The sequence below is a fragment of the Mustelus asterias genome, chromosome 1 (genome assembly GCF_964213995.1).
Source record: "Mustelus asterias chromosome 1, sMusAst1.hap1.1, whole genome shotgun sequence".
NCBI lineage: Eukaryota > Metazoa > Chordata > Chondrichthyes > Carcharhiniformes > Triakidae > Mustelus > Mustelus asterias.
In genome coordinates, this window is record NC_135801.1 from 114,998,513 (window position 1) to 115,022,326 (window position 23,814).

Consider the following 23,814-nt stretch of genomic DNA (forward strand, 5'->3'; position numbering starts at 1 on the left):
CTGTGGGAGGAAACCCATGCAAACACAGAGAGAACATGCAAACTCCACACAGACAGTTACCCGAGGCCAGAATTGAACCAAGGTCCCTGGCGCTGTGAGGCGGCAGTGCGATCCAGTGTGTCACTGTAGACACTGTGCCTCCTTACCCTTCAAGCAAACTAAATGTTTGTCGAAATGTTTCAGTATATCTTCTGAATTGGAAGGCAGTTCCACAATATATCAATCCATGAGACGGTATACCCCTCACAACTGAAGCATGATACTGTTAGCTATGTGGGCTATGTAGCGGTGACATTCATTAATGCTGTTTGCAAAATAGCTTCCCAAGTAAATCTATAAACCTTTAACAACAGGCAAGCAGGGATATGCCAAAGGTGCTTCACAGCGCAGTTAATAAAATTGTTCAAATTAAAGCAAATTACTGCGGATGCTGGAATCTGAAACCAAAAGAGAAAATGCCCTTTGACAAAGGACTATTTGAGCTCGAAACGTCAGCTCTTTTTTCTCCTTACAGGTGCTGCCAGACCTGCTGAGATTTCCCAGCAATTTCTCTTTTGGTAATAAAATTGTTCAATTGGTTTCATTTGTGATGTTACATCCGGTTACAAATGATTCACCACATTTCATAAACAAAGCAATCTGCAGAATTTAGGAAAAAAGAATCAATGCAATTTTTGGAGCTTATGCCAATTTTCACATGGTCCTTACATAAAAGCTTTATTTCCTGATCTCACTTCAGTATGTTACTGGAACAGGATTTGAGATTCCAATCTCGTAACACACAAGCTATTTAAACTACTGAAACCTTGCTGGGCACTTTGCCAAAAAACTCTTCCTGGCAACTCACACCCATATGATCAAGTCTAAAGATCAGTTCTGGGAACAAGTTTATTTTAACTCATAAACAGAAGTGAGTTTTAACCCCCAGTAGCAGATGAGTTGTTCTATCATCAAAAATTTCAAACCTAATCACAACTCATACACTTCCAAGTTTAACAGAGGTGGGAAAACAAAAGCAGGCAACCAATCTGTTCCCATAAGAACATAAGAAATAGGAGGAGTAGGCCATCTAGCCCCTCGAGCCTGCCCCGCCATTCAATAAGATCATGGCTGATCTGAAGTGGATCAGTTCCACTTACCTTCCTGATCCCTATAACCCCTAATTCATATTCAACGAGGTAGCCTCCACCACTTCAGTGGGCAGAGAATTCCAGAGATTCACCACCCTCTGAGAGAGGAAGTTCCTCCTCAACTCTGTCCTAAACTGACTCCCCTTTATTTTGAGGCTGTGCCCTCTAGTTCTAGTTTCCTTTCTAAGTGGAATCTCTCCATCTCTACCCTATCCAGCCCCTTCATTATCTTATAGGTCTCTATAAGATCCCCCCTCAGCCTTCTAAATTCCAGGAAGTGACTTGGCTATTTAAAAAATTTAACAAGATTTAACCCAAGCCAGTTGGGGTTCCTGGGAAATGCAGCAGCTGTGGCTTGACTGCAGGAGCGTGAGGCAAGGGCAGCTTTAAGGAGTATGCATTTCTTGAGGGCGAGGAGAAGGGGTATTTCCCCTCCAGCCCTTCAGTTTATGTTTTTTATACCCGAGATCATAACACACCCTCTCCCCCGTACAAAGAGCTGCTCCCACTCAACTGGAGCTGAGAATTGGAACCTTCCTCCTACGAATCAGGGATCGGATGCCCCCATTGTAGCAGCTGTAGCCTTCCAAACTATGGGTTCGACTTGTTCCAGCATGCACACAGTGGAGTCAAAACTCCACGGCATGTGGGGAAACTTAAACCTCCAAGTTTCCCATCTGAAACACTGCACCACCCACCTCCAAAACCCATCTGCCAAGATTGCACCAGAAAGTTTCAAAAGATTTCCCCCCAAATCTCCACACTAGCTTAGTCAAATATGCCAACTAAACATTTCAAAGAAATCTAAGAACCAACATTTTTAAAAAATAATTTTTACCCTTACAATTTATCATAACTTTTGAATACTGGCTATACTTATATATCTAATTTACATCGGTATTGAAAAAAAACTGAAAAGATGCTTTATAATTTGAATTTACTACACAATTGCAGTTGCTGAGGTGTAGGACAGCAATGTTGTGCTACACTGTGATTAAACTGTTGCTCAAAAGTAAAAATCAAAGCATTCGAGCTATTATCAACATAAATCACTGTTTAACAGCAGATTTTATGGAAAACCAATTGTTTTGAAAACTGATCGGATCTTAATTCAGTGAGTGGAAACTGTTATATACAGAAAAATGCAACTCAATTCTAAGTGTTGATATCGCTCTCACTCTTCAGCTGGAATGGTGGTCCATGAATATGCTTGGCAAGGTACTGCCATGGTTAGCTGTTGCCTTCTGCAAATGGCTGACCGGAAAACCCTCCCACTCATGCCATCTGCCATAGGCATATCAGAATGATTTATTGGTTGATCATCACCATGTTTGGCCATATTACAAACACACCTTCCATGGCAATCAAGTCCAGGCTTCTGGGTCAGTGGCAGGGACACTACCCATTGCAACACAACACCTCCTAAGTGTTAATATGCAAGTGTTTTATTACACTTTAAGAACAAATGTATTTTGCAAAACTAATCCTGATTTGGAACAGGATGAGAAAAAGGTCTCTATGGTTACCAAAATGCAGTTACAAATTATTTTGTCTTCCAAAAGCACTTATCAAATTTGAATCAGTGCAGACGAGTAGGGGAGAAGGTTCTTTTCACTTTCCGTAAGAATGTGTGTAATTAATTTGGATAGCCTCAATGCAGTCCCTGGTGGGCATGGGCCACACAACGACACTCAAATTGACAATAAATAATACAAATTGACAATTTCATACAGGGTAATCAACTAGGAAAAATGTCACACTGACAGAAGTGGAAGTGTTCTTCAAATTGGGATTGAGGTATATAGTTGGAATAGAGTACAGGGAGCTTTTCTCTGCATTTTATCATGCTATAACTGGCATGGGTATACTTGATGTTGAATCAAGAGAATCATTCAATAGCTAACATACTTCACCATGGGTGCAGCATAAAATTCAACATTGACCAAGTGAGTTGAAGACCTATTAAAGACTTCAAAAAAACTTACTCTTTTACTGAGACAGATTACTGGCCACATGCTGCAACCTAAGGTACAGCAACAGCACAAGCAGCCACAAAGCAGCCATCGCACATTGACAGGGAGATTCTTCTTCAAACAGCTGTTAACTCGGCTAATGCTGGCCTTGAATTCCTCTGGTGCAACCTGTTAAAGCAAAACAGTTGAAAACATAATGGACGTATTCAGAAGTTTTCCAAGTACTACAAATGGTAGCAATTATTGCATTATACATGCTCGTTTTTAACCCTTGGGCACCTGACAAGTTCAGGGAAATGACCATCTTCCTGAGTTAGACAGTTTTGTAAGCTTTCAGCTTGCATTCTGCAATGCTGAAACATTTAAGAGTAATGTGCCTACTCAAATGGCAGAAGTGCCTTAATCTTAATCCTAAATTCTTAAACCTAAAGTAAAACACTGGTTAAAGAAGTTAAGCATTTTTTGCCTCACTCCAATAACATTTACACTGCCAGCAACTTGGTTTATTCTAACCATCTATTAATTATGTTACTGCAAAAACCTGCATTTGTATAGCATCTTCAGTGTAGACAAAAAGTAACTCAAGTCACTTCATAGTGTAATCAGATAAAAATAGATGACAAGCCAAGGAGGAGATATTAGGAGTAAACATTTGTTTTTGTGTTTACCCCAGTCCAACGCCGGCATCTCCACATCAGGAGATATTAGGAGTCAGTGAACAAAAACTAGGTCATAGAAGTGCTTTAAAGAATATTTTCACAAAGGAGGAGGGGGAGGGAGGTAGTGGTGGAGAGGAGAAGTTTAAGAACAGTATTCTGGAGCATTTGGCGTAGATGTGCAGTTGAAGACATAGCCACCAATACTGGAGAGGATGCATAAAATGGCAGAGTTTAAGGAGTGTAAAATTCTTAATAGTATTGTAAGACATCAGCAACATATATTTATGTAGAAGCAACTGATGAAAATCTGAAATAGAGAGAGAAAATTCTGGATAAACTCAGCATGTCTTGCAGTGTCTGTGGAGAGAAATCAAATTAACGTTTTGAGTAAATGACTTGGGTCATGACAAAGGACCACTTAGACTAGAATTGTTAATTCTTTCTCTCCACATACCTGCTCTGTTTATCCAGCATTTTCTGTTTTTATATTATATACATATATTAACATTGCTAACATAGTAAAACATTCCAAGACACTTCACCAGTGCTTTAGAACCATAGAACATTACAGCACAGAAACAGGCCTTTTGGCCCTTCTTGCCTGTGCCGAACCATTTTTGTGCCTAGTCCCACTGACCTGCACCTGGACCATATCCCTCCACACCCCTCTCATCCATGTACCTGTCCAAGTTTTTCTTAAATGTTAAAAGTGAGCCCGCATTCACCACCTCACCTGGCAGCTCATTCCAAACTCCCACCACTCTCTGTGTGAAGAAGCCCCCCCTAGTATTCCCTTTAAACTTTTCCCCTCTCACCCTTAACCCATGTCCTCTAGTTATTTTCTCCCCTAGCCTCAGTGGAAAAAGCCTGCTTGCATTCACTCTATCTATACCCACCATAATTTTATACACCTCGATCAAATCTCCCCTCATTCTTCTGTGCTCCAGGGAATAAAGTCCTAACCTATTCAACCTTGAACTCAGTTTCTCAAGTCCTGGCAACATCCTTGTAAACCTTCTCTGCACTCTTTCAACCGTATTAATATCCTTCCTGTAATTAGGTGACCAAAACTGCACACAATACTCTAAATTTGGCCTCATCAATGTCTTATACAACCTCACCATAACATTCCAACTCCTATACTCAATACTTTGATTTATAAAGGCCAATGTACCAAAAGCACACTTCACGACCCTATCTACCTGTGACGCCACTTTTAGGCAATTATGTACCTGTATTCCCAGATCCCTCTGTTCTACTGCACTCTTCAGTGTCCTACCATTTACCTTGTATGTTCTACCTTGGTTCGTCCTTCCAAAGTGCAATACCTCACACTTGTCTGCATTAAACTCCATCTGCCATTTTCCAGCCCATTTTTGTAGGTGGTCCAAATCCCTCTGCAAGCTTTGAAAACCTTCCTCACTGTCTACTACACCTCCAATCTTTGTATCATCAGCAAACTTGCTGATCCAATTTACCACACTATCATCCAGATCATTGATAGAGATGACAAACAATAATGGACCCAGCACTGATCCCTGTGGCACACCACTAGTCACAGGCCTCCACTCAGAAGCAATCCTCCACGACCACTCTCTGGCTTCTTCCATTGAGTTTATTTGGTAGCAAATACCATAAGCTTTCGGAGCAATGCTCCTTCGTGGTGTTGTGAGACTTCTTACTGTGCTTACCCCAGTCCAACGCCGGCATCTCCACATCATTTCTTCCATTGAGCCAATGTCTAATCCAATTTACTACCACTCCATGTATACCTAACGACTGAACCTTCCTGACTAAGCTCCCATGCGGGACCTTGTCAAAGGCCTTACTGAAGTCCATGTAGACAACATCCACTGCCTTCCCTTCGTCCACTTTCCTGGTAACCTCCTCAAAAAGCTCTAATAGATTGGTTAAACATGACGTACCACGTACAAAGCCATGTTGACTCTCCCTAATAAGTCCCTGTCTAGCCAAATATTTGTAGATCCTATCTCTTAATACTCCTTCCAATAATTTACCTACTACTGACATCAAACTTACCGGCCTATAATTTCCCGCATTACTTTTTGAGCCTTTTTTAAACAACGGAACAACATGAGCTATCCTCCAATCATCCAGCACCTCACCCGTGGATATTGACATTTTAAATATATCTGCCAGGGCCCCTGCAATTTCAACACTAGTCTCCTTCAAGGTCCGAGGGAATACCCTGTCCGGTCCTGGGGATTTATCTACTCTGATTTGCCTCAAGACAGCAAGCACCTCCTCCCCTTTAATCTGTATAGGTTCCATGACCTCCCTATTTGTTTGCCTTATTTCCATAGACTCCATGCCAGTTTCCTTAGTAAATACGGATGCAAAAAATCCATTTAATATCTCCCCCATTTCTTTTGGATCCATACATAGCCAACCACTCTGATCTTCAAGAGGACCAATTTTATCCCTTACTATCCTTTTGCTCTTAATATACCTGTAGAAGCTCTTAGGATTATCCTTCACCTTGTCTGCCAAAACAACCTCATGTCTTCTTTTAGCCCTCCTGATTTCTTTCTTAAGTAGTTTCTTGCACTTTTGATACTCAAGCATCTTATTTGCTCCCTGTTGCCGATACATGTCATACATCTCTCTCTTCTTCTTTATCAGAGTTCCAATATCCCTCGAGAACCAAGGTTCCTTATTCTTATTCACTTTGCCTTTAATCCTGACAGGAACATTCAAACTCTGCACTCTCAAAATTTCTCCTTTGAAGGCCTCCCACTTACCATTCACATCCTTGCCAGAGAACAGCCTGTCCCAATCCACGCTTTTTAGATCTTTCTCATTTCTTCAAATTTGGCCTTTTCCAGTTTAGAACCTCAACCCGAGGACCAGATCTATCTTTATCCATGATCAAGTTGAAACTAATGGTGTTATGATCACTGGAACCAAAGTGTTCCCCTACACACACTTCTGCCACTTGTCCTAACTCATTTCCTAATAGATCTAATATTGCATCCTGTCTAGTTGGTACCTCTATATATTGATTTAGAAAATTTTCCTGAACACATATTACAAACTCTAACCCGTCTAGACCTTTAACAGTATGGGAGTCCCAATCTATATGTGGAAAATTAAAATCCCCTACTATCACAACTTTGTTTCCTGCAGTTGTCTGCTATCTCTCTGCAGATTTGCTCCTCCAATTCTCGCTGACTATTGGGTGGTCTATAATACAACCCCATTAATGTGGTCATACCCTTCCTGTTTCTCAGCTCCACCCATATGGCCTCGGTAGACAAGCCCTCTAATCTGTCCTGCCTGAGCACTGCTGTAACGTTTTCCCTGACTAGCAATGCCACCCCCCACCCTTTCTAACAACGTCTGTCACCAAGCTACATCATGGTAGATAATGAAAGGCTTGGCCAAACAGATAGGTTTTACGAAGCATCTTAAAAAGGGAAAGCGAGATAGAAAGGTTAAGAGGTTGAGGGAGAGAATTCCCGAGCTCAGGACCAAGGCACAGCCACCAGTGGCAGAGCAATTAAAATCAGGAATGCTCAAGAGGCCAGAGTTGGAGTGCAGATTATCAGAGTGTTGTAGGGCTGGAGGAGATTACAGAGATAGGGAATGGAGGGATTTGAAAAGGGTGGGAATTTTTAAAAACTGCAGCATTGTATAAACAGAAACCAATGTAGATCAGGGGGTACAGGGTTGATGGATGAATGAAACAATATGAGTTAGGAAAATGGCAGAAGAATATTGGAGGACCTCAATTTATGGAGAGTAGTACACGAGGGGCTCACTAACAGTGTGTTAGAATAATCAAATCTGGAGTTAACAAAGGCATAGATGAGGATTTCAGTGGCATATGAGCTGAGACAGGACCGGAGTTAGGCAACATGAACAAGGTGGAAATAAGAAGCCTTCATGATGGCACAGATATGTGGTCATAAGCTCATCTCAGGGGGCAGGTTTGGAGTTCAAATTTGATATAAAAATTGCAAACAATCTTGTTTAGCTCCATGTAGTTGCCAGGATGAGGGATAGGGATGGAGCTGGTGCCTAGATAACAGAGTTTGTGACAGGGAGTGAAGACAATGGTTTTAGTCTTCAAAATTTTAGCTGGAGGAAGTTTTTGCTAATTTTTACAATGATTGTGGAGACCAGTAAAAAAACAATTCAAACCTAGCGAAAAGGATAACACGTTTTAAGATTTTACTGTAATATACAAATTGGGAGGAATGTTGAATAAACACTATTTGTGTAGGCAACTTGTACATTAAACTACCAAACAGTACTTTCTCCTGACTTTTAAAACAATAAAATAAATCCTACTACACAATTATACTTTCCCATCGCGGAAACATTCAATTCTCCTGTAGCCAGTCCAAAGTGATTGTTAGTTCCCAAGCATTTACACCCATTCTTTTCCTTTACCAGCCTGGTAAGTTCCAACTCCAGAACTGTTTTTCACAGGGAAGGGTTTACGCTCTAGCTTAAGCTAGCCAACTCTGCCAACCTCATTCTAAATCCTCACAAATTTGGTTAAGGACTAAAGGCTGACAAGTCCTCAGGTCCTGATGGACTTCATCCAAGGGTCTTAAAAAATGGCTGCTGAAATACATGCATTGATTGTAAATTTTCAAAATTCACTAGATTCTTGAAAAGGTCCCATCAGACTGGTAAATTGGAAATGTATGGTACTAAATTTGCTGATGACAGAAATATACATAGGACAGTAAGTTGTGATCAGGACAGAAAGAATCTGAAACAAGAGAAATATAGATTTAGTGAGTGGGCAAAAATTTGCAAATGGACTATAAATAATGTAGAAAATGTGAACTTGTCCACTTTGATAGGAAGCATATTACTCAAATGGAGATTGCAGAACTCTGTGGCACAGTGGGATTTTGGATGAATCACAAAAAGTTACTATGCAGGTAAAGCAAGAGGAATGGAATATATAAGTAGGGAAGTTTTGCTACATTTCTATAAGGCATTACTGAGAACACATCTAGAGCTCAGCAGTATGTACAGTTTTGGTCTCTCTATTTAAGATAGTTGCATTAAAAGCAGTTTAGAGAAGGTTCACTTGGCTGATGCCTAGGGTGATGCTTATCTGATGAGGAATGTTTGAACTAATTTCCAATGGAGTTTAGAAGATGATGCGATCTTATTGCTACGTACAAGATTCTGAGAGAATTTGAAAGCGTGGAAGGCTATTTCACCTTGTGGGAGAGGCTGGAACTAAGGGACACAGTTTTTAAAAAAAAATAGGTTTAGATGAGGAAAACTCACTCTATTCCAGACCCTGACAGGCTAACTGAAAGCTTCAGGAATATCTTCAAAACTCTTAATCAACACAAATCCTGATTGTAATGCTGATGAGCTGTCCTCAAGACCCCAACCCTCCTATCTTGGAAGTAATTGGACAATTTAAAGTGCAACTGTTTATAATGCAACATTCTTGACACCTTCCTCAGCCTTTGGGGATTACCAGTCTAACCACTGTAAACAGATACTGGTGCAATTATCTCCAAATGTGAATACTTCAGATCTTATTTTTAGCAAATAACCCAGGCCTCCCTTTAATCTTTAACAAGCATGTCACCCAGACCTGTTGTTAGGTAGGCTTCAGAATAAGTCACAAGGCCCCTTTAATTTTACCCTTAGTCACAGTCCCAAAATATAACATACATATAAACATCATTCACTGGATGTCAGACAAGCAGCCTGACAATTTTGAGACAGTAGACAAGTTGACAAGGCAGGTGTTATGGTAAATCTGGATATAGCTAGACTACAAGCAAAGAATGAAAACAGGAAATACTCCACCAATCTGGCAGCATTTGTGGAGAGAGAAAGCTGCTGAATATTTCCAGCATTTCTCTTTACAGCTGAGATTTCAAACATCTTCAGCACATTGCTTTGGCATTAATGTGAAAACTTGTGCCGTATTATCAAATGATATCGCCAAGGGGCAGCACGTAGATGAGCAACAGGAAGAAGCCCATGATGCATGCTTTTGGGACACCAGAGTTAATAGTGTTGGAGCAGGAAGTAAAGTTATCAGTGACTGAATAGTTAGGAATGGAATTAGGTGAGTGCATCCAGCTAGAAGACAGTGTAGAGACACCGCAGCAGGACAGTGAGTTCAACTCCATTAAAGGCTACAGATTTGGTTAAGACCGGCAAGAAAAGGTAGTTTACCTCCATCACAGCCACATAGGATATCATTTATGACTTTGATAAATTTTGGTACTGAAGCTAGATGGAAAATTGATTAGGTGGATTCAAACATGGGAGTTTGGAGAAAGCTGGCCACAAATTTGGGAGGCCGTTCAAAACATCTCTCTGAAATTTATTTTTTTCCTATTATACTTTCTTCTATCTCAGCCTCCAAGAACTGGTGCACTTTTTCTACCCTCTTTACATATTTGCAGAGGTGCTTACAATCTATTTTAAAATTTCTATTTTCTCCATTTAAAACTTTTTTAGTTATCCTTTGTTGGTATCTGAAACTCTCCCAATCCATAGGCTTAATACTCTTCTTGGTAATATTATACGTCTTTTCTCTCCATTAGCCATGGATGGATCACTTTGCCCCTGGAATTTTTGTTTCTCAATAGAATGTTGATTAGTTGAAATAATGTAATATTGCTTTAAATGTTCACAATTGCTCATCTATCACCATACCTTTTAATTTGATTCCTCAATGCACTATAGCCAACCCTCCCCATATAGCTATGCAATTAGTTTTAAATGCAATACTTTAGTTTCACACTGTTATGTTTCACTATGACCACTCTTCCAAATGATCTGATTATTAATTAACGCTGTTGATTGAAGAGCTTCTTCCCTTGCCGTTTCCACACCACAATGTTCTCAAAAGAGTCTCAAATACATCCTCCAAACTACTTTTGCTAATTTGATTTGTCCAATCTATATGAATATTAAAGTCCCCACAATGATTATGTTGCTTCATTTACAAGCTCCTTTCATTTATTAATACTCTGTCCAACAGTATAACCATTGTTTCGGGGAGAGCCTATAAACTACTCTCAGCAGTGTTTCTGACCCTTATTATTTCTCATCTCTAGCTATATTGATTCTACTATCTGCTTTTCCAAACCAAGATCTTTCTCACAATGGTCCTCATGCCATCCTTTTATTAACAGCGCCAGCCCCCATTTTGGCTAGCTTTTTAAAACATCAAATACCCATACTTGAAATATTGAGTTCACAGACTTGGCCACCGTGCAACTACATGTCTGTAATGGCATAATGGTTATTAGATCAATTTGTGCCATCAACTCATCTACTTTGTTGCAAATCCTTAATGCTTTCAAATTAAGTCCAATGCTCTTACTCACCCTTCTCTTTAGACATAACTGCTTAATTCAGTCTCACCTATACAATGTATAACTAATGGATACAACAATATTTTTAAAGTTATAGTTGCAAAGGAAAATGATAAAATGAAAAAGACGATGGATAAAGAAAACTTAAAAGCTTTAACATTTAATGGCTAATTATTTATTAACAACATAACTGTGAAATTGCTGTACGTGCTTAATTTTTTTCCCCAAGATTCGTACACCCACATGTTGAGTATTAGAATATATTAAAAAGTGGTTGGTCTCCAGGGGGAGAGAAAAAACTGAGCATCCAAGGCTACCACACCAATGTTTACATTGAAGGAGTGAATGTTTCAAATGCTGAAGCACAAATTGTGATAGCCACAGAATAATTACACATATATAAAATAAGGTTATCCATAAAAATAGCAATGTTCACACGAATCCTAATGCTAGCCTGGAAGTAATGATTCTTGTACTGGTGTCTAATGCTGTTAGACCAAATGATGTTAGTCACATTTTGGCATTCTGCAATATTGGGAAGCCAGGAAAAGGAGAGAGGGGTAAGCTTTATTCATTAACGATGACATCAGTACTGTCATCAGGGATGGCCTTTGCTCAAAAGAGCATGATGTTGAATCAGTTTAAGTAGAGATAAGAAATAGAAAAGGTAAGAGGTCACTTCTGGACAGTGTTTATAAGCCCCCTAACAGTAGAACGGAATATACATGAAGGAACAAATGGGGCATGTAAGAAAGGTAATCATGGATGACTTTAATCTCCATGTAGAATGGGCAAATGTAACCAGAAAAATGAGTTTATAGAATGTAGTCAGGACAACAACCTAGAGCAGTATGTGTTGAAGCCAACCAGAGAGCAGGCTAGTCTGAATCTGGTAACTTGCAATAAGGAAGGATTAATTAATAACCACATAGTAAAGGAGCCTCCAGGCAACAGTAATCACAACATGATATAATTTCACCTCAAGACCCTTTGATTTTCATTTTGAAGGTGAAAAGTGTGGATCAAAGACTAGTGCTTTAAACCTAAATATAAAAAGGATACAGGGTAGAATTGGTTAAAGTGAACTGGGAAGCTAGATTAAAGGTAGGGTAGTAGAGATGCCGCGGCTGACTTTTAAGGAGATATTTAATAGCTCTCAGCAAAATAAATATTAAATGAGAAAAAATACCATTTTAGAAGGATGCATCATCTCTGGCTAAGTGAGGTAGTTATGGATTCTATCAAATTGAAAGAAATACTATACAATTCTGAGAAAGTTAATGGTAGATCAAAAGATTGGACACATTTTAAGAACCAGCAAAGGAGCACAAATAAAAAGAGGGAGAAAGTAGAGCATTAGAGAAATGTTGTTAGTAATATAAAAACAAATAGTGAGAGATTCCACATGTATTCCACATTGTGTTAAAAGAGTAACTAAAGCTAGTGCTGGTCCTGTACAGGGTGCATCTGTGGAATTAATAATGGAAACAAGAAAATGGCAAAGATGTTGGACAAGTGTTGTGTTTGCCTTCACTCTGTAGGACTTGGAAAGCTTTCTAGAGATACTTAAAAAAGAGACAAAAAGGAGGGGAAATCTTAAAACAATCACCATCACCAGGAGAAAGATGCTTGAAAAACTATTAGACCTGAAGCTGATAGTCCCCAGGGCCTGATGGCCTACATCAAAGGGTCTAAAGGCGTCAGTTTTAGTCTTCCCAAATCCTTACATTCTGGAAGGTGCCAGCAGAGTCGAAAATAGCAAATGTAACCCTTTTATTCAAAAGGAGGGAGATAGAAAGCAGGAAACAAGGGGCCAGTTAGCCAAACATCAGTTACAGGGAATTTGCTAGAATCCATTCAGAAGATTATAGCAGGATACTTAGAAAATCATAGTGGGACCGGCAAAGTCAACATGGTTTTGTGAAAGGAAAATCATATTTCACAAATCAATTTAATTGATTTGAATTTTTTGAGAAGATGAGAAGGAAACAAGCAACATGGATAGACATGTAGATGAGTGTACTTGGATATCCAAATGGTATTTGATAAGGTGCTGTACCAAAACTTGCTACTGTAACTTGGCCTAGATTTTAGATTTTATTTTAGTAAGATTTAGGTTGCCTGCTTAACTGGACCATTTTTGGAGGCTGTATTTTGCAACAAGCTCAAGGTTAAACTGCCATTTTCGGCCAAAACCTTTTCTAAAAGAATGCATTTTGTGATTTGAACACCTGCTGACAAACAATGTAACATTTTAGTACACTAACCACTAGTATTGTAAAGTGGCAACCAGGTAGTAACAGATGGTTGTATTAGAAGTACCTCAATTACTCCAATTGAAAAATGAGTAATTAATTAGATACTTAAATAAAAGAGTTAGAGTCAATTTATTTTTGTTTTTCTACTAACATACCTGCCTGTATTTTAAATATGCTGCTAGTCTATGTGGGAAACACTATTCTGATTAGATCACGATCAAAACAAACCATTGTAAGATTATGGTGATTCTACTATTTTTAGGGTTTGTTGTTGGTCTGTAACATCAATGGATTTTATTCCTTCGCCATTTTTTAAATGATTTAGTTTGAATTTCTGTTACAGAGACAATAGGCAGTCAAGGCAGTTGGGATGCTTTGCATCTGTTGTTTCAAGTGTAGCAACATTTAGTTGTTTTACAACTTAAGTTGCCTAAGAGTCGTATTCAGCAGCTGCATTTGAAGAAACGGTGAAAAGTAGTTTTCTCTTAGAATTACACCTAATGTTTAAACAAACCATGCATTGCTTTAATTGATCTGAAGAAAACCTTTATTTTCTAATATTATGATAGGAAATATTGTTCTCAAGTGTTAGGAATGGGTTAAATATATTGACAAAAGAATGTAACTTTGTTCGTGACTGTTGTTTCTTCAGAAAATGTATTATTTGTTGGCATGGAATGAAACTGAGGGGCCCAAAGAAACAAGGAATGGACCTTTGTCTTTAGTCAATGGGATGACATAAGATGGCGAGCACCCTAAGCCAATGGAAGAGATGAATTTGGACTATTTTCAAATAAACAAGGAGGAATAGTGAGAAGTGGACATAAAAGTCGGAAAGTCTTTGTTGGCAGTATTACCCTGGCTTCTAGGGTACGACTCTTCTGGACACAATTCAACATCACTTCGAAAGACAGAAGAGAAATACATAGTTGGCAATGCTCAAAGAATCCGAGGAACTTGAGGGATGAGGAATTTCTATGCTGTCTTCAACACTTTGCGTTAAGTATTATGTAAAATCTTGCTTAATAAATTCTGCTCAATTTATTCAGACTGGCTATTCCTACCTTATTAGATTAAGCACAATGGAGGACCCTAGTGTTAGAAATTAAGAAATCGGACCTTACAGTTTCCACTTTATATATTAAAACCCTCAAATCTACATAGTCCTTGACTGGTCTCATGCTAGGCACTTTTCCAGTATTGAAATAAGGAACACATTTAAGTACTCCACTGTCATCATGTTCAAGGCCATGTAGGCAGATGGATAGATCCAATAAAGTTAACCCTTACAACAATATTGACCAATTGGCTGTGAACAATAACTTAAGATCGAAGTGGGTATAACCATCCAAGTAAAGGGACCATTGTGATTTCTCAAGTGGGCGGAGCAGTTGAATTCCTGTTGATGCGAGATTGGATTCTATAGCTCTAGGCCCTCCTCTTGACAACTTACTTTTCTATCCATTTTGGTGCCATCAGCAAGTTTAGCCATGCACATTCGATCCCTTCATCCAAGTCATTAATATAGATTGTAAACAGTTGAGGCACCAACACTGATTCCTGTGGTACCCTACTAGTTACATCTTGCCAACCTGAAAATGACTGATTTATCCCTTATCTTATGAAGAAAGGTTGAACAAGTTGGGCCTATATCTGTTGGAGTTTAGAAGAATGAGGAGTGATCTTACTGAAACATATTAGATCCTGAGGGAACTTGACAAGGTGGATACCAGGTGGATTTTTCTTCTTGTAGGGGAGACTACTAGAACAAGGGGACACCATTTAAAAGACACCCCTTTTTAAGATGAAGATAAGGAGAAATATTATCTCTCAGAAGGTGGTTAGTTTGTGATTTTCTCTTCCCCAGGAAGCATTGGAGGCTTGGTGATTGAATCTATTCAAGGACGAGTTAGATTTTTAATAGTCAGACAAGTCAAGGGTTATGGAGGCAGACAGGGAAGGGGAGTTGAGACCACAACCAGATCAGCCATGATCTTTCATTAAATGAAAGAGGAAGCTCAAAGTTTGAATGACCCACTCCCACTCCAAAGTCCTACATCTATGGCACACGTTTTTTAACAGGCTTTTGCTTTCAAAAAAAAGTTAGCACTACTAACATTTAATATTCTTTAAATAATTTTAGCTTTGAAAATTGTTCAGTTGCAAGTTCTACTCCCATCACCAGGAAACTTTATTCAAGAAGAGAAATTAATGATTTACCTTTCCTGTTAACGATGAAGGAAATTCTGATTCAAATTTGTTGCTCAAACCAAACCTGAAATTACAGAAAAAAAGCACATAGAATCTACTCAACTCTGAAACACTAGTTCAAGAAATAAATTGTAAATAAATTTGTGAAAAAATAGATTAACAGCAAAATATTTCACATGCAAAATATTCAGAACAATGAAATAAAGAACATCAGAACAATTTTTTTGGGATAGAAATCTTGCTCTCGAAATATTAGTCAATAAAGGAAGACAACATTTTGTTATATTAGCATCAAGCGTTCCTCGTGTAGCACAGCAAAGGCTCAAGCAACTTAGAAGAGGCAGTACTACTGAATTGTGCCTTCCTTTTACTTTTGTCTTGCAGTCCTTAAGTGGCACTATCCAAATATTGCCAAAATACCGGCATAATGACTTAGAAGCTGCTGCACTAGCAAGGGAATCAAGGTCGTCCAAACTTAAAATAGATTGTTGAGTGAAAGGCAAGTGTGCATTCATAGAATCATAGAGTAGTTACAGTATAAAAGGCAGCCATTTGACCTATTGGGGTCCATGTCGGTTCTCTGCGGCAACAATTTAGTTAGTTCCAATCTCTTTCGCCAGAGTTTTGCAATTTTTCTCCCTCTTCAGGTACTTATTAAATTTCCTTTTGAAAACCAACTGAATCTGCCTCTGCCACCCTTTCAAGCAGACAATCCAGATCATAACTACCTGTCGTGTAAAAAAATCCTTCATCTCATGTCACCTTTGACTTTTTTACCAATCACCTTAAATCTGTGTTCTCTGGTTCTCAACCTTTCTGCTAATGTTTAGACCTTTCTACTCTGTTTAGAACCGCCTCTTGAGAACAACCCCAGTTTCTCCAAATCTATCCACTTCCCAGAACCATTCTTGTAAATCTTTAATGCACCCTCCTTAAAGCTTTCACATTCTTTCTAAAATGTGATACCCAGAATTGGACACATTGAGGCTGAACCAGTGTCATAGAAAATCATAGAAACCCTACAGCACAGAAAGAGGCCATTTGACCCATAGAGTCTGCACCGACCACAATCCCACCCAGGCCCTACCCCCATACCCCTACATATTTTACCCACTAATCCCTCGAACCTACGCATCTCAGGACACTAAGGGCAATTTTAGCATGGCCAATCAACCTAACCCGCACATCTTTGGACTGTGGGAGGAAACCCACGCAGACACGAGGAGAATGTGCAAACTCCACACAGACAGTGACCCAAGCCAGGAATCGAACCCAGGTCCCTGGAGCTGTGAAGCAGCAGTGCTAACCACTGTGCTACCGTGCCGCCCCTAAAGTGTCTTATAAAGGTTCTTCATAATTTCCTTATTTTTGTACTGTATGCTTCTGTTTATAAAGGTCAGGATCCCAGATGCAATTTTAACTGCTTTCTCAACCTTGTCTGCCATCTTTGATGATTTATGCACATGTACTCCTGATCTTCCTGTTCTTGCAGCCCCTTTAGATTGGCAGCCTTTGGTTCATATTTTCATCTTCATTCTTCCCACTAAAGGGTATTACTTTGCATGTGTGTTAAATTGCCTCTGCCAATTACCTACACATTCTACTATTCACTATACTTCCAAGTTTTGTGTCATTGTGAAGTTTGAAATTGTGCCCTGTCCACTCCAGTATAAGTTATTAATATAGATCAATAAAAGCAATGGTTCTAGTACTGACCCCTGGTGAATCTAATTTAATAACTTCCTCCAATTCGACAAATTGTTCACCATATTCTGTTTCCTGCCAGTTAGTCGATTCATATCCATACTGCGACATCCTATTGCTTCATGGGCTTCAGTGTTACCAACAAGCTTGTATATGGACTTTATCAATCCCCTTTTGGAAGTCCATATAAACTCAATTGCATTACCTACATCAACTCTTTCTGTTAACTCACCAAAAATGTTAGTTAAATATGATTGCTTGAACAAATCAGTGCTTTAGTTAATCCACACTTGTCAAAGTGACTGTTAATTTTGCCCCAGACTACTTTTTCCTAAAAGCTTTGCCCCCATGGAGGATTCTTCCATGTAAGCAGCGTTTAGGACAATATTAGCCACATTGGAATTTAAATAATGGTGAGTACTGTTCATTTGGAAGGAAAGGATATGGTGCTAGAACTTCCAAAGTTAGGTATTGAAAGTTTGGGTATTTTTCACTTTTGTGGAAAACAATGAGATTTGTTACTTAGCTGGAAATATTAATGCCTGCTCTAGACATTGCATGCAGATGATCTAACATGCTTCCTGAACCCACAGCAATAAATCAATGGAGAGTTGAAGTTTGACATGAAAACTCAATTCAATGGGACACAGTCCTTCCTCGTCCCATTACGACAAATATTAAGTTGCTGCCTCCTAGCAACTATATGTTTGGAAATATGGCTAAAGCTACAAAGGCTCAAATCAATAAATTTTAAGGCCTGTATTTTGCAATCAGCAGTAAAGCTTTGCTGCTCATTGTTACTTGCCTCTTACCCATAGACTTTGAAATTTTGCACTCCGTCTTACAGCAATTAGTCAAATGCGTACAGCACCTTGTACAGGGGATCATGGACCAGACTGAAGAATCCTTACTGAGACATGCAGTGTCTAAACCAGGAAGCATAGGTTAGAATAACTAACTCAATGCCAAATCATGTATGGAAAGCAAAATTAAGGTGGCATCAAGAGAGAGAGAGACAGAAAACAAAGAAAAAGCTTCAAAAATTATTCTACTTAAGTCTCCAACAATAATTAAAATCTGACATCATAAGACACCATATTTTGGGAAGTAAATTTTCAGTGCCAAAGAGCTTGGTTGACAGCAATTAAAGACTCATCCTGCCATTAGAAACTCACTTGAATGGACAAGTCCCAATTTTTTCTGGTATGTTTAGTGGGTAACAGTTGGGCAAGGACACAATTTCTTGCTCTTCTATGGTGAGATTTTCAGTGAGGTACTGTTAGCATGAAATATCTTGACATCTCAAACAGCAACTTCATGATTTGTGCATTTAACTGTGTTTATACAGACCCCGGAAGATACTTTTTAATTTATTTCTTAATAAAAGCTGAGTACTGATTGTCTCACTATTATTTTTACTGAAAAATATGGGCCTTTGTTGCCAAGACTTTCTTTTTGCTAGCACACAAATACATTGGCTAAAAATGCACTTTGAAAGCTATGCTGCACCATAGGCAGATGATATTAGAGAACTACACATTCTCTTTAACGCCAAGATATAGTTTGCAAATAGATATTATGTTTATTGAGGCAGAGACCATCAATGCCACTTACTGCAAGAATATTTGGTAAACTGTTCTGCCAAACAGATGGCAAGCAATCTCAAACAGGAACTTGAACATAATGTCAGGTCCTGTACTGAATCCTCTCCAGTCACGTGATACAATTGTCATTTCTGTACTAAGAAATGCTATGCTTTGGTATTACTTGTTCACTTTTGTCATAGGTTTTGAAATGCTAGCTAAACTTTGACCATTAGTGACCGAGTTTGGACAGTGAAATCTATTTTTACAAATATTGGTTCTGGGTGTTCTTCAAAGTTGGAAATTGTCATATTTACACAAATTCATTAATTCAATACAAGGAGAATTATATCATAGACAGATCGATATTTGAAAATGGTATTATAATTCTGTAGAGAGAGTCATATTGGATACGAAACATGAACTGTGTCTCTTTTCACAGATGCTGCCAGATGTGTTGAGATTTTCCAATATAAGACCATAAGACCATAAGACATAGGAGCGGAAGTAAGGCCATTCGGCCCATCGAGTCCACTCCACCATTCAATCATGGTTGATTTCAACTCCATTTACCCGCTCTCTCCCCATAGCCCTTAATTCCTCGAGAAATCAAGAATTTATCAATTTCTGTCTTGAAGACGCTCAACGTCTCGGCCTCCACAGCCCTCTGTGGCAATGAATTCCACAGACCTACCACTCTCTGGCTGAAGAAATTTCTCCTCATCTCTGTTCTAAAGTGACTCCCTTTTATTCTAAGGCTGTGCCCCCGCGTCCTAGTCTCCCCTGCTAATGGAAACAACTTCCCTACGTCCATCCTATCTAAGCCGTTCATTATCTTGTAAGTCTCTATCAGATCTCCCCTCAACCTCCTAAACTCCAATGAATATAATCCCACGATCCTCAGACGTTCATCGTATGTCAGGCCTACCATTCCTGGGATCATCCGTGTGAATCTCCGCTGGACCCGCTCCAGTGCCAGTATGTCCTTCCTGAGGTGTGGGGCCCAAAATTGCTCACAGTACTCCAAATGGGGCCTAACCAGTGCTTTATAAAGCCTCAGAAGTACATCCCTGCTTTTGTATTCCAAGCTTCTTGAGATAAATGACAACATTACATTTGCTTTCTTAATTACGGACTCAACCTGCAAGTTTCCCTTTAGAGAATCCTGGACTAGGACTCCCAAGTCCCTTTGCACTTTAGCATTATGAATTTTGTCACCGTTTAGAAAATAGTCCATGCCTCTATTCTTTTTTCCAAAGTGCACGACCTCGCACTTGCCCACGTTGAATTTCATCAGCCACTTCTTGGACCACTCTCCTAAACTGTCTAAATCTTTCTGCAGCCTCCCCACCTCCTCAATACTACCTGCCCCTCCACCTATCTTTGTATCATCGGCAAACTTGGCCAGAATGCCCCCAGTCCCGTCATCTAGATCGTTAATATATAAAGAGAACAGCTGTGGCCCCAACACTGAACCCTGCGGGACACCACTTGTCACCGGTTGCCATTCTGAGAAAGAACCTTTTATCCCAACTCTCTGCCTTCTGTCTGACAGCCAATCGTCAATCCATGTTAGTACCTTGCCTCGAATACCATGGGCCCTTATTTTACTCAGCAGTCTCCCGTGAGGCACCTTGTCAAAGGCCTTTTGGAAGTCAAGATAGATAACATCCATTGGCTCTCCTTGGTCTAACCTATTTGTTATCTCTTCAAAGAACTCTAACAGGTTTGTCAGGCACGACCTCCCCTTACTAAATCCATGCTGACTTGTCCTAATCCGACCCTGCACTTCCAAGAATTTAGAAATCTCATCCTTAACGATGGATTCTAGAATTTTGCCAACAACTGAGGTTAGGCTAATTGGCCTATAATTTTCCATCTTTTTTCTTGTTCCCTTCTTGAACAGTGGGGTTACAACAGCGATTTTCCAATCCTCTGGGACTTTCCCTGACTCCAGTGACTTTTGAAAGATCATAACTAACGCCTCCACTATTTCTTCAGCTATCTCCTTTAGAACTCTAGGATGTAGCCCATCTGGGCCCGGAGATTTATCAATTTTCAGACCTTTTAGTTTCTCTAGCACTTTCTCCTTTGTTTTTATTTTAGATTTCCACACTATTTTGCTTTTATTATAATTCTGTATGGTGTCAGAAGCCTCCAAATTGAATTGAAATGTAACAGGGACAGACACACATCAGACCACTCTGCAGTTACATAGGAAATAAAGGCACAAAAATGGAAGCTACATGCCTCTCAATCAAGAATGGAAAAATGAAAGGGGGTAGTTATGACTAGGTGGCTTTTCTCACTTTTTGATGATTAGCTGCCAGGGGCTTTGTGCTCTCAACCAAAGGCATTAGCCAAGACCATTAAAAAAAATCAACATTTTTAAAAAGTAAAAGATTGGAAAGAGAAGAATTCACAAAAATAGAACATTTAGGAAGTTTAGAACACTGAAAATGATCCTTTCCCGTAAAGTTGCTGTCAGTGTCAAAACATTTTCTCAAAAGATTTGACTTTAAAACATTCAGTATAGAAGGCTGAAAAATTAACATATTTAAGGATATTTGCTTCAAAATGTGTTGTGTTGTTTTTTTGAAGAAATAGCATATTAATTTCAGACCACTTTATAATAGAAATGAGATAGGGAAAGGCAAATGTAGATTGAGTTTTACTCATGGTTGTTGAAGTACATTGTTGAGAGATTAAGTGGTAAAAATAGAACCAGTGGCCAAACATGACATATTAAAAATTAGTCTGCAACTCTGTATTGAATATACTGGTATTCGGAGAAAAACCAAAGTGCAAGTCTCTAAAGGGGCGGCACGGTAGCACAGTGGTTAGCACTGCTGCTTCACAGCTCCAGGGACCTGGGTTCGATTCCTGGATTGGGTCACTGTCTGTGTGGAGTCTGCACATTCTCCTCGTGTCTGCGTGGGTTTCCTCCGGGTGCTCCGGTTTCCTCCCACAGTCCAAAGATGTGCGGGTTAGGTTGATTGGCCAGGTTAAAAATTGCCCCTTAGAGTCCTGAGATGTGTAGGTTAGAGGGATTAGCAGGTACATATGTGGGGGTAGGGCCTGGGTGGGATTGTGGTCGGTGCAGACTCGATGGGCCGAATGGCCTCCTTCTGCACTGTAGGGTTTCTATGATTTCTATGAAACCACTTCTCAAAATTTTTTCCTCCCCTTAGGTCTCCTACGGTTTGCTCCCACAGTTCAAAGATGTGCAGGTTAGGGGGATTAGCGGGGTAAATACGTGGGGTTATGGGAAAGGGCCTGGGTGGGATCCTCTGTTCGAGAGTCAGCGCCGGCTTGATTCTGCACTGTAGGGATTCTATGATTCCGTTTTCACCTTTCCAGAGCTTGTATAGATTAAGTTTTGAATACATTTGCTAAAATAAAAGATATATGTTCTGTAATGAACTTGTAAAATTCAGGATCATTTAAAGATGAGGTTCTAAGATACCAAAAAAGGAATCTTTTCCATCATTGCCTAGTCCTAAAAACACAGAGGCTGCAATTTTACCGCCCCGTCCGCCACGGGAATCGGAGCGGGCAAGGGGCAGACAATGGAAAGGTGCATTGACCTGGGCAGGATTTTACGGTTTCGGGACAAGCAAAGCCGTAATATCTAGCCTAATAGGTCTATTTTATATGAAGATTCAGGGGAGCTGAATAAAATCCTCAAAAGGATTTTGCTCAAGGCACCATTGATCTTGCAGTAGCTCAGCCAAGGAGTCATTCTTCATTTGTGAATCAGGGCAGTTACGTACTTCCCACCCTCTTCCCTTCTTAATCAACACGCTTCAAAGTTGAGCCTTAACCTGTTCTCAACCAGCATCCATACTTCCAGAAGGTGTCACTATACAGCAACTAGAGGGAGGAGCCAAGGATGATTTTTTTCCTCACTGGTCCAACAAATTATCAGTCTATTCTAACTGGAGGGCTTCAGAATCAGATTGAAGCCATATGCAGCCAACATTTATGGTCATTTTGAAGTAGGGGTCATTAATAGCAATAAACAGGAACCAAGCTAATTTTCCCCCTTTGCAGCTCTGCAAATTGAGACCAATTGCTGTGCTTATGATCTTCTCTGAAATTAGCCACTTCAATACTCCTGGAGTTGAACCTGATCATTTTCCATGAACGCAATTTTAAAATTCTTGTCAATTGGTTTAAAATGTACAGAGTTGCTAATGGATCAGTCACCTATGCATACAGCTTATTAATCCAGTGGTTCACTGTCACAATTTACATCTTTAATGCAAAGCAATTATGTTCATGTCTCCAACTAATGTGCTACTAAGTCTGAGTAACCATGCATGTGCTTCATCATATTTTCTTTAATGTAAGTTAAAGGCATTAATGCAAAGAAAAGTGACTGTATGACTATTTCTGCCTGCTCCATTCATTTGTTAATGTCTTGTCTTTTTTGTAAAAGACAGAAAATCCGTAACATTTTCTTATTTTTAAAAAATTTAATGAAATATTTTGAACAGCTGATAATGCCATTTGCTTCCACATTATTTGCATTTGTTCAAATCTACTCAAACGATACTGGGCTTCACTGTACAATAGCCATACTTTCATTTTTCTTGGTGTACTAATTTTTAGGATAAACCAGTGGACACGGATTCAAGTTTATCAATTATTTTTTTTTAAATTTAATTAAAATTATTGGCTTTCAAATACAAATGATATACCATCAGAAACTGCACCCCCTGCCTCCACCTCCTCCCATCATGACTTCAGCCTCCTTCTCAGGCCCCATCCCCTTTGCACTGCCAGCATGCCTGATGGGCAGTGCCAGATGCCCAGTGCACACAGTCTGGCCTGCCCCCGACCACGGTAGCACAGTGGTTAGCACTGCTGCTTCACAGCTCCAGAGACCCGGGTTCGATTCCCGGCTCGGGTCACTGTCTGTCTGGAGTTTGCATATTCTTCCTGTGTCTGCGT

At 39.5% G+C, this 23,814-nt stretch overlaps 1 protein-coding gene across 1 annotated transcript in view; it reads right to left on the reverse strand.

Annotated features, from left to right (window-relative positions):
* The window catches only part of LOC144496538 (cysteine-rich hydrophobic domain-containing protein 2), a 73,818-nt gene that overhangs the window by 31,698 nt on the left and 18,306 nt on the right, over positions 1-23,814 (reverse strand). The window contains exons 2-3 of the mRNA XM_078217207.1: positions 15,581-15,635; positions 3,116-3,271 (exon numbers count right to left, since the gene is read on the reverse strand). Coding sequence (XP_078073333.1) covers positions 3,116-3,271; positions 15,581-15,635 — 211 coding nt within the window. The remainder of the gene's footprint in view (positions 1-3,115; positions 3,272-15,580; positions 15,636-23,814) is intronic.